At 46.5% G+C, this 11,351-nt stretch overlaps 5 protein-coding genes across 5 annotated transcripts; 3 read left to right on the plus strand and 2 right to left on the minus strand.

Annotated features, from left to right (window-relative positions):
- Positions 1–101: 101 nt before the first annotated feature.
- BO72DRAFT_414401 (oxidoreductase, short-chain dehydrogenase/reductase family) lies at positions 102–1,678 on the plus strand. Its single transcript, XM_040942539.1, has 4 exons — positions 102–398; positions 451–889; positions 1,032–1,276; positions 1,342–1,678. The coding sequence occupies exons 1-4, from the start codon at positions 344–346 to the stop codon at positions 1,527–1,529; spliced, it is 927 nt and encodes a 308-aa protein (XP_040796623.1). The 5' UTR covers positions 102–343; the 3' UTR covers positions 1,530–1,678.
- On the minus strand, positions 1,512–2,908 carry BO72DRAFT_439302 (NuoB/complex I 20 kDa subunit family protein). The gene is made up of 4 exons (XM_040943408.1): positions 2,567–2,908; positions 2,321–2,513; positions 1,912–2,267; positions 1,512–1,852 (listed from the first exon to the last, which is right to left on the minus strand). The coding sequence occupies exons 1-4, from the start codon at positions 2,607–2,609 to the stop codon at positions 1,758–1,760; spliced, it is 687 nt and encodes a 228-aa protein (XP_040796624.1). The 5' UTR covers positions 2,610–2,908; the 3' UTR covers positions 1,512–1,757.
- Positions 2,909–3,350: 442 nt separating this feature from the next.
- On the plus strand, positions 3,351–3,988 carry BO72DRAFT_389069 (uncharacterized protein; the record flags this gene model as incomplete). The annotated part of the gene is made up of 3 exons (XM_040941752.1): positions 3,351–3,389; positions 3,439–3,729; positions 3,800–3,988. 3 exons carry the CDS (start codon positions 3,351–3,353, stop codon positions 3,986–3,988), a joined length of 519 nt encoding a protein of 172 aa, XP_040796625.1.
- Positions 3,989–4,238: 250 nt separating this feature from the next.
- BO72DRAFT_531746 (ACP S-malonyltransferase) lies at positions 4,239–5,860 on the minus strand. Its single transcript, XM_040950392.1, has 2 exons — positions 5,418–5,860; positions 4,239–5,361 (listed from the first exon to the last, which is right to left on the minus strand). The coding sequence occupies exons 1-2, from the start codon at positions 5,557–5,559 to the stop codon at positions 4,316–4,318; spliced, it is 1,188 nt and encodes a 395-aa protein (XP_040796626.1). The 5' UTR covers positions 5,560–5,860; the 3' UTR covers positions 4,239–4,315.
- Positions 5,861–6,374: 514 nt separating this feature from the next.
- BO72DRAFT_489642 (putative nuclear pore complex subunit Nup133) lies at positions 6,375–10,971 on the plus strand (the record flags this gene model as incomplete). The annotated part of the gene is made up of 6 exons (XM_040948100.1): positions 6,375–6,813; positions 6,870–6,939; positions 6,992–10,288; positions 10,351–10,623; positions 10,920–10,927; positions 10,960–10,971. Exons 1-6 carry the CDS (start codon positions 6,499–6,501, stop codon positions 10,969–10,971), a joined length of 3,975 nt encoding a protein of 1,324 aa, XP_040796627.1. The 5' UTR covers positions 6,375–6,498.
- Positions 10,972–11,351: the final 380 nt, after the last annotated feature.

Genomic DNA, 11,351 nt, shown 5'->3' on the forward strand with positions numbered 1-11,351 from the left:
TTTATTTGTGTTTGGCCACAGTAACTACTTTGATACTCCCATATTTACAGGCTCCCCGACTGCATCATAATTAGCACAAAAATGATTGGACATCATTTCTGATGGGCTGAAGCAGTGCAATCTGGAGGTGATACGTCATTCAACCACCATGCCACCTCCAAATGAGATGGTAACGTCACCTTGACGAAGATGCAATGCGCTAAACTGAACTTTTTCCTCTTACATAAGTCATCAAATTTAGTCGCAAGCGGTAATGAGTTGTAGATAAAACTCTCACCTTTGCGGAGTTGTTGATCTTCCAGTTAAAGCATCTAGCGGCCGTGCCTATCTAAGCGCCTTCAATATGCAAGAATACACCGAGAAATCATCGCGGGGAAGCCCTTCCCAGTTCAAGCCCGGTAGACGCTATTGCAACCATTGTTTCCGGCGGGAAGCTGACTTATACCGCAGGTCATGAGATACCCATTCAACATCAAAAAAAGCCAGGCTCGCAGGCCGATCTCGAACAACCGAAACCAGCGTCCAGCCACATACCCAATGAGGATGGAGGTTACCAGAGCTACAAAGCAGCAGGGAAGTTGATTGGCAAACGCGCTATAATCACCGGCGGCGACTCAGGAATCGGACGTGCCATAGCCATTTTGTTTGCGATGGAAGGAGCGACAAGCCTGATAGTCTATTTACCCGAAGAGGAAAAAGACGCACAAGAAACAAAAACAAGGGTGCAAGAAGCTGGACAAGAATGTCACTGCATGGCCACCGATCTTCGCGAAAGGGAGAACTGCCGCAAGGTGATCAATACCGCACTAGAAAAACTAGGTGGCATAGACATCCTAGTGAACAACGCCGGGACACAGAATATGATCGAGGACCTCAAGGATTTAGAAGAGTAAGTAAGCTCTTAATCCGATGACGCTCTCCATGCTCTGCCCGTAAGGTCCGGATTCCCATGGTTCTCCCAACGGCAGTATAAGAGGAGCCGTCAGATTTCGTATTCAGTACGTCGCTGTTAGCTGACAAGAGCACAATAGGAGCCAGTGGGTAAATACATTTGATACCAACATCCATCCCTTCTACTACCTTAGCAGATACGCCCTCCCCTACTTGAAGCGCGGCTCAACCATAATCAATTGCGCATCTGTCAATGCTTACATCGGCCGGCCTGATCTTCTCGACTATACATCGACAAAGGGAGCCATTGTTGCCTTCACGCGAGGTCTATCTAATCAGCAACTCAAGAATGGCATTCGTGTTAATTGCGTTTGTCCAGGGCCAGGTAAGGTTTGACCGGAGAGACTTAACTTACGCGAACAGGATGTGAACTAATATGGATATACTTAGTTTGGACCCCGCTTATCCCTGCCACCATGACGACCACTGCGATGGAGCAATTCAGCTCTGTACCGATGGGTCGCCCAGGGCAGCCCAGTGAAATAGCTACTTGTTTTGTTTTCCTCGCAAGTGCGGATAGTAGCTATATTTCGGGACAGTGCTTGCATCCTAATGGGGGCGTGGTTGTGAACGGCTGACTCATATATCGATGGGAGAGCAAGCACTTAGCAAAGCACACACAACATAAATCAGATTTTACATGAGTGCTATGTAACTAAGAAAGAGTAAATAGACTGTTATTTGCAAGACTGCGCGAATGACGAGTAGTTCATAAACACCTATTTATGGGGAGAAGAACGCTGGTGTGTTAGATCCTGCTGCCACTAAAACTTACCCAGTATAGTGCACGACTTGAAATCGCGGAACTAACGACGGTACCACATGCGCGTGATCCTGGTGTGCCTCATCTTCTTTTGGAGTTGAAAAATTCCGTACATCAGTGCCTCGGATGTAGGCGGACCTATAGTTTTTGGAAGTTAGTGAATGACACCATAATAAGGTGGGCAAGGCAAAACGAACATCCAGGGACATAAACATCCACAGGGACAATTCTGTCGCACCCACGAACGACAGAGTAGCTATAGTGGTAATATCCTCCACCGTTCGCACAACTTCCCATACTGATAACCCATCTCGGATCAGGCATTTGATCGTAAACCTGTCTAAGAGCGGGTGCCATCTTATTTGTCAAGGTACCGGCAACAATCATTACATCAGATTGTCGAGGAGAGGCTCTGAAAATGATTCCCAGGCGATCTTGATCGTATCTTGGTGTCGAAAGATGCATCATCTCCACGGCGCAGCAAGCAAGCCCAAACGTCATGGGCCAAAGTGAGCTCTGTCGTGCCCAATTGGCAACTTGATCAAGAGTGGTCCTGTAGAATGTTATTTAATAGCCCATACATGGCAAGATAGCTGATATACGGACAGCACATATTGCATCGCACCCTCCTTTTTCTCCTGACTGGGCAATGGTACCTCCTTTCGTACCTTGCCAGAAGCAGTGAGATGTTGACCAGGCTGCCCTTGCCGTTCGAGAGCTGTCGCCGATTTGATAGCTGATGTTGAAAGACGTGACATATTCTGCGGTCGGAAGAAACGTGACGCCGGCAGCGGTCGCGCTGCCTGATTGTCAATTGGTGGCCAGTTAAAGATCGACTAGAGAGAGACCTACCATGCAAAGCGCCTGAGACAGCGCGCCCGGTGAGAGGAAGCATAGTGATCAAGACCTCGTGGTGTGCTTGTAAAAGTTTCCGGAATCCCTGGATGGATTGTGCACGCAGCAACTCTGAGAGTAAGGTAGGTGTAAGTACACCTTCGAGAATCAATCACAGTGGCGACTGAAGTAACGTCAAGGCGAAAGAGTCAGTTTGGATGGTTGTTCTGCGCTGATGGTACCAATGGATTACCCATTAGCTGTATTACTGTAATGATACATTCATCAGTGGAAATATGATAGAGCCACTAACGTAACCAGAGATGTAATAAAGAGTAATTTGTACAGAGGCAAACCTTGGCAGTATCACGTGATAGCATAAGGTTAATTCAGGGTTAATTCATTGGCCGAGCTGCTATTACATAAATTGGTACCTAGACGGTGGCATCAGGGTTCAAGTACAGTTCTTGATGCCGATTTCATCGGGTGACTTATCATCTACCAGATTCTACGTAGTTCACCATCCAAGTCAACTCTCGCCATTCAAGGCCATCTTTTGTGATCAGGCTGATTGAGAGGAGGTGAGAGCTACTTCGACCTCATCACCTGACTTAGGTATGTTCATATCTTTGTGACGATACGGTCGAGCCTGTACTAAGGTAGGGGTCTGTTTCGCCGTGCACTTATGAACAGCTAGGGACTTTAAAATCCACTCCGTCTGAGTTCTTGTCATACTTGAAGGTCTTTGAACTCGATTCAAACAAGAACACTTGGGATGCGAAAGTGAAAAGTGATCGCTATGATGCCTAAGATCGCCTGTATCGGTGTAATCGGTAAAGCCGTATGTATGTCATTGCACCTGGAGCAGCTCTGATACTAATGCTGCCTAGGACAACCCAATACATATAGCATTGTTCCCTCCATATCGCAACTCGGCTATCGAGTTCTCCTTCCTAGTGAACTCCTGCTTGGATATCGTTGAGATAAGGCGCAGACAAACGTCCATTGACCAGGATCTCGGCCTTTTGCACGCCGTGGACGAAAGCTTGGCGGCGTACGGATGGCTCACCACGACAGGAGTGAAGCTGCTAGTTATAGTTGATCTAGTCGGCGAAATAATTAACCCAGAGGGGCTCGGGGCATCATCTAGGACTATTGTCAAGGTGCCTGACCTTAGGCCGGTATGTTATGCATCAGTAGCGCGATCACTCAGCCAGCAATTGATACACCACTGACGACTCAGTGCTATAGGTCTTCCGTTCTCTGCAGGACGCTTATGTTCAACTATTGCAGAATCCATTCTATACCCCGATTGGGCACTCTGATACCGTCAAGCCTTCTGCTCAGGTGTCTAGCTTTCCGCAGGTCGCAGACAAAAGATTTGTCAGGGAGATTTTACGAATTGGTGAGTCATGGGCACCACTTATGTCTCCACACTAGGAAGGTCCCACAAGATCATGGCAATTGTGATCGTCATCACGGAGTGAGTAGCATAGTTCAACAAATATTTGATCTCGGATAGTGCCGCTGAGTCGTGGTGAGAGCAAAGGCGGACTTGAAACCAAAGTTCCCTAGCATCTGCATGCTACTAGAATGTCCATTTGAGATATTCTCATCATAGAATACCGAAGGCCTCGTTCTAACCACGCCCAGATCTAGCCTATTATCAATTTATTGCTCTCTATCGGAGGGAAAGGGAGATTGGCTGTACATGGCTCAAGGTTAAGATCCACAGCAATATATCTACGCCATGACAAGTGTAAGAACTTAGTACTCGGGATCGGTACCCGATTTTTCCAAATTACTTAGAATATCCTCCAGCTCCCGAGGATCGCATATGGACCAGACACCACCACCCTTGACCATGATCTTGCCAACTTCCTTACCAACCAAGTTTCTGCCAACCTTCCCTGGCCCTATTCCAATCCAACGAGTCACACCGTGATCCTGATCTAGATATCGAATGCTATCCCACCACCTAACGGTTTCAACGCATTGCCGAGAGAGCAGAGCCTTCAACTCCGCTATTGAACTAGTCGGCAGACCTGAAACATTTGATACGAATTGCATATGTGTGGGAAATCTGATGTTAATATTCTCCAGGGCATATCGCATGTAGTCAGCAGCTGGTGCCATGATAGGGTTGTGGAACGGACTCTCGCATTTTAGTTTCACCGCGCGAGGATCGTGGCCTCCAAATTGACGGAGCTGGACTATCAGAGTCCTGATTTTTGCAATACTGCCGCTAAGTACGATTTGGTTATTAGAGTTTATATTTGCAATCATGACATCCTGGAATGCTGAAGCCCCGTGATCAGTGTCGTCTTTCAATGCTGGCTTCGCGAGTCCAAGAAACTCGTGGATGGCTTCCAGCAATTCCAGGAAATGATCAGGCTCGCAGACAAGAGCTACCATGCCATATTCATCTCCTGTTGTTTCGAAGGCCTTTCTCGTGCATTGGGACATGATCTCTGCACGCCGTCTGACCAATCTTAGCGCATCCCCAAAATCAAGGTAACCCCCAGCAACCAGAGCAGTGAACTCGCCCAGGCTGTGGCCCAGGGTAACGTCTACTAGCGTATCTGTATTGAAGCCGAACTCGTGTTCTAGTATCCGGAGTATCAACAATGATGTAGCCATGATAGCGGGTTGCGAGTTTTCCGTCTTATTGAGCTCCGAGTTAGGGCCCTGGGATATGAATCGAGACAATGGGAAACCCAAGGTGGAGTCCACCTCGCTCATGACTTTGTTGGATATTGTGGGAAACATCTCAAGCCATGGATTTGCCATTCCCATGCGCTGAACCCCATGGCCTGTGAGCAGAAGCGGTTAGAAGCTAAGATATAGTGAAGGGCGAGGGCACCCAAACCGGGGAAGAAAAGGGCTGTGCGTAGTGGTGTTTTGGCAGGAGATATAACGGAGCATCGACTTCGCGGATATCTGTGGAGCTGCATATAGCGGTGGCCATGGCACCCTCTGTGCGGCTTCGGTATCAAAAGGGAGGTGGGCATAGTTTCTAGTGACTCGTGAATCTAGCAGCCAGTAGTGCTCGTGCAGTTGCATGTCGCGGTAAATGAATGGGCATCATGACCTTGTGCCAGGAGGCTAGGTGAAATTCTTGGCGTGGAGTGCAGGAGGCCGATACGAACAGCCATAAATGAGGGAGCGAGTGGTATTGTCACGTGATATCTCATGGACAGAAGTGAACGTTGTGGACTAGCACAGCTAATACTGATAAGTTGCTGTCGTGTAGATCGCACATCGGACTGCAAGCAATGGGGAATTGTAGACCTATCTCTGATTACAGTAATTTTCTGCAAACTGGTCTATACAGTGATTCAGCAAGAGAATTATAGTTGCAGGTTATTATGAGCAGAAGACAGGAGAAATGATGTGCCTTCTTCCTGCTTAACAGGGTTACTGTCCATACCAGAAAATACTAGGTACAGAGTATGTTCTTTCCAAAAGGAAGTGAGTATCATCTAACGCAAGATCAAGGAAGGAAGCCTACTATACCTTTGAAATTCGCTGCCTATGTGTACATTATCAGTAGACATATATATACGTCAGGCAATATTTGAAAGAATATAGGCCAAAGAATATGTAGCGATCTACGGCTCCGATGTAGTTTGTGTACGACAATCATATACTACCAGTCATAGTAGTCCTTCATTTAACTCTAGGCAAATGTGAATGGTCGAGTGCGAATCAAAGCTGCCCTAGGCAGAAATCCGGAGCAACTGTGCCTGACCGCCTTCGGGTCGGCAGCACTTAATTGCGCGCAGCCGACACATGTCGAGTGTTGTTATTGACAATCATGAGCGCGGCCACGAGTTCATAGATTCGCGCTTTAGAACCACTATCCTCATATATCTACCTCACAGAACATTGATGATTGAATCACCCTGAAAGCGATTCTATTCGCTCTAACTCCGTATCGAGATTCCACAATGTTCGTACCAAAAGCAGCACTTGGGCCAGCAGCCGCCTTGCGCAATCCCCGAAGACGACAGCGTACGAACTCCGATGAGACCGCGCAACAGCCTAATGCGAAACGTCAGCGCTCTGCTCTACGTCAAGATAGCGTCGAATCATCCGTAGAAATTTCTACCGGAAATCCATCTCGAAAACCATCTCTGGCTGCTGAAAACCTCGATCTTTCAAATATAGGACTCACACCCGCCGACGCGGCGAAGGAAATACCCATCAGAGCCGCCAAAAGACCTGGAAGCTTTAAGCAAGACGCTGCCGAAGCAGTGACCCTCGTCTGTCACTCATGCCACATTTCTACAGTCAATCTAACTAACGCTCAATTTTGCAGTCACAAACAGATTTCTACAGTGTTAAACAGCTGCCAGCTTTTCCAGATCAGATCGCCGGCTTACAATCAGGTCAGCACAGACGTGATTACGCTCTTACTACATTTATTGACGGGATATGCAGAACCTTACAGAGTTGTCTTTGGAAGGGGTTATGGTTTGGCACTGGCTTTGACAAGGTCTCATGCAATAATTTGGCCATATTCTGAGGATACTCAGCCACAGAATACGGAGGTTCTTACTCTACCCCTCCCAGAATTATGCAGGGGCTCCAATGATGCAGCACCTCTTGGACATCTTCTGTCAACAGCAACAGGCGGCTTGCCGGGACTAGTCGTTGTCACACCAAGCAGTGGCCATATATTGTACTGGGAAACCATAACGAGCGCCACATCACTCGGATATACCAGGCAGAAACTGTGTGGCCTGCAGGGAAACATCAATGGCCTCCTCTCTGGTGAATACGCTACTGATGTTATCAATTGTGAGCCATCTGGAGTCATCGTGATATTCTCCACCGGTAGAGTAGCTCACGTTACCGTGAGGGACCCCCAAGGGAAGCCGGCCGTAACGGCTAGTTTTCTCAAAAACCCCTCTGGTGGTGGTAAAATAGGCTTCCTTGGGGGGCTAAGAAATGCTCTTGGTGGAGGGTACTGGAGGAAAGACATTGCAGCAGTCCAAGCAGGTCAATCGCATCAGCGAGGACAGAGAGAAGTCATCATAGCCACTACCACGGGTTCCTTTGAAATCTGGGACACTCATTGGAATAACGGAAGCTTGCTTAAGAAGCAGTTCGATGTTAGGAATATAATTTCGGATGCGCTGAGCGAAAACTCATTTCAGCATGAAGAGGGTAACATCGAAATTTTCGATTTCGTGTTTGCCGGCGCCGATATCAACACCCATCATGGTTCGAGTAGCGAGTCCAACACGTGGGATGTCTTGGTTGTCGTGGCCACGACTGCAGCAAGCTCACAAGACCTATACGTTCTCAACCTGAGGCTCTCCGAAGAAGCTCAGATACTGTCTAGTATTGCGATAAAGCATCGTGGTTCTTTGCCACATCTCGAAGCGACTCAGATCAAGCTTTTTGTTCCTAGCTCAGGTACTATGGGCTTTCTCGTGGTCGGACAGTCAATCATTTTGCTGTCACTTTCAAATGGAAAGGAACACCTGGATGGGACTACACCGGACAGCAATCGAGGAGCAGGAGCATTCCACGATATCATCAATCTGCGATCTGGGCAAAAGTACGATATCCTGGGTAGCGGATGTGAGGATCGGACTCCTGAAAGGACAGAGCCTGCATGTTTGATTATGGTTCGGGGCTTTGGTATCCTTCGAATCAATGCCTTGGCTAGCAATCAAGAGGCGACAAGCGCTGCGAATACTTACATCACTGCAAAGCATAGGATTGAGCAAGCGATCTTTTATGGAACCATCATGGAAAATCCATTGGACCTGACAAACAAGGAGGGCTTAGGGTTCACCCTAGGGGAGGTTGAAGAGGCTGCCCTAGAGGTGACCAATGAAATACTGAATTCAACTTCGAGATACATACCGACGACTTCTATTACTGTGGATCAGAATCTAAGGTTGCGGGCAAAGGCTCTTGATGATCTTTCATCTTTGTTGATGCAACAGCACAAGGCTTTGAGTCGCTTGGTCTGGTGGGAAATGCTCTGGGGCGCGGAGAAAATCGCAGCTCAAAGAGCTGTCTGGAAGCTTGAAGAGTGTTGGCGAAAGCATAACGGTAAAGGTCAAACGCTGCTGGCTGACATACTAGAATCAATGAGTGAAAGATTCAAGACGCAACGAAACAGTGATAGTGACCCGGTCCGTCATTGGTTCCTCCACGATACCTTTCAAATGGAAAATATGGTGCCCTGGATCTACCACTCGGTCAAACCACAAAAAGGCAGTAACCTGAAGCAGAGTTGGAGGGCGGCCGAAAAGCTCTTAGGCGCCAGCGAGCTGTCACTAGCCGTTCTAGAAACAGCGTATCACTATAGAGACGAGCATGCTAGTCGCTACGGAATCATCGATGGCTATGTGGAGGATGGGGTATTGACAGGTAATTACAAGGGCCTCCGGGAGTTCTGGACATCCCGAAGCATTGGATATGTCGAGAGCGTACGCCTGTTGGATCTCGAGCTCGACACCTGCAGAGTCTGGCTCCAGCAGAGAGCAGGCTCGGCCGATATACCGGGAAATGACGTCTTGACGAGAATAGCGACAAATGGTGCCAGACAGTTCCATATCCTCGGTCAAATACACCGGGAGCGGGTTCGTTGGCTTGCTGCCCAAGAAGACCCGAAGTTGATTGATGAAGGGATCGCCGTCGAACACACACACGTCAAGCAGCGGAAATGGCAGCTTTTCAAACTCGCCGGAATCGGTCACTTGGAGGAAGCAATCAAACTAGCAGAAGATTTCCGGGATATGGGAGCACTAGTGGAGTTGATAATTGAGCTTCAAGACCAGACTAGGGGTCAGAATCTCCCGCCTCATTCTCCGAGCAACCCGACCAGGGGCTTAGCGAATGCTTCGGATCAACTGAGCAAGAAGATATCAGGTTATTTCGAGAGATTTGGACACTCATGGGCTGAGGCATTCTTTTCGCGACAAATATCTCTGGGACAGGCAGGAGTCCTCTTCGCGATGAAAAGGTTCCAGCCTTATGTCACCCAATTCCTACGCAGTCACTCAACATACTCTCGGCTCTCTTGGATCAATGATGTGATTGGTGAGAATGACTACGACAGGGTTGCTTGTTCCCTAGAAAAGCTGGCCCTTGAACAGGAATCAGACTTATGGGGTCACCGAGTGGAGTTATCTATGGCTAAACTCGTCACATTGGCAGCCTGGGAGCAGTCATCCCAGCCCAAAGGTTTGGTGGACCAAAGAGATGTCAAGCGTCTAGAGGACCTTGCAGAAATAGATGCTGTGCAGGAGCTTATATCCGCCTCCGTTACACCGACCTTAGAATGCGCGATTGACGAAAAAGCCAAAGTTGAAATAGCTGTTTCAAGCATTGGGCGGGGCGTCTTGCAAAACACGCCGTCGCTTTTTGAGGTCATGAAAGAGGCAGTTACTAAAGTGGTGTTTCGTCAAGTGATGAATGTTGATGAGTTGGTGGATTTCTTGACTTTGGCAAGAATTCCTGAGACTCCGAGCAACGACCAGGAAGAAATCGTGGGGAAGGAGGACTATCTGGCTTTGCGTGTCTTACGTTTGAGTCATTATGCCCAACGAGATCCGCAGTTGTATGCCATCTTGCAAAAGTTGGTATGGAAGAGATGCATGATCAGTGATGACTGGATTGCAACTGGGAAAGCTGCCGAAGAATCAGGAAGTGAATTTGAACATGTTCTGCATGGTACCTCGCTTGCTCGAACTCTCGCCTGGTGTCACAACGATAGTAGGTATACTCCAGGAGGCATGTGTTTATGCGTTAGCTTACTCGCTGACTATGCTATTTAGGACTGAGTGCGGACCTTTCCCAACCCACACTTTACATCCCTCGGGCTCCGGAAGATGTCATTCTAAGCGACTCGGAGTTAGACCGTCTCACTGCTCGGTTGAGCCCAGAACGCCGAGCGCACAATCGTCGGGACCTTGAGAGAGAAAACCTATTGGTGTCGCGTTATATCGAGAGTGGGAAGCTTGATTTCTGGTTTAAGACCCTTGTCGAGTTTGTGCAAACATCGCAGAAAAGCTCTGCTGCGGGAGAGATACAGAGTCTGGAATCTGATGGTCAGTCAAACAGACCACCTGGAATATTAAACACCAAGGCACAGCTTAACTGGCTTTGAGCTTATATTAGGTAGTGTTGATTGATCAATAATAGCGTCAGCATTTACTTTTATTGGCACATTTAAATATCACAAAATAATAACTTACATGAGAAAAAATTATTATACTTATATAGAAAAGATAATTTAGAGAAGATTAAATATAAATTCAATTTTAACTATATAATTAACTAGTCTATTTATAAAAGATAGTAATAGAAGAATAGTAGAACTGTAGGAAAATTAATAGATTTATAGCTAAAATAGTATGTGTGTAGCAAAGCTGGTGTAAATATAGCGGCCTTCTTAATTATATTAAATATACAAAAATATTAAGAAAAAATATAAAACTGGCAAGATATAGAAAGTTCTACTACTACAATAGTTAAAAAGACAAAGATATGGAACAAACAGCAGAATTGTTGTATTTGTTATACAATACCTCCTGCTACAGCAGCCTATATCTACTATTAAGACAGTCTGATTCTGGGTTGATACTAATTCGCCGGGCTTTTAATTTAAATATCTATATTATTATATTATTTATTTTGTTATATGATATAATATTCTAGAATTATACAAAAAAAGATTTTTTAGAATTATTCTTAAGATTAAAAAATATTATTTATAATTATTTTTTTATTTTATTTATTTTATTTATTTTATTTATTTTATTTATTTTATTTATTT

This window comes from Aspergillus fijiensis (assembly GCF_003184825.1).
Source record: "Aspergillus fijiensis CBS 313.89 unplaced genomic scaffold BO72scaffold_72, whole genome shotgun sequence".
NCBI lineage: Eukaryota > Fungi > Ascomycota > Eurotiomycetes > Eurotiales > Aspergillaceae > Aspergillus > Aspergillus fijiensis.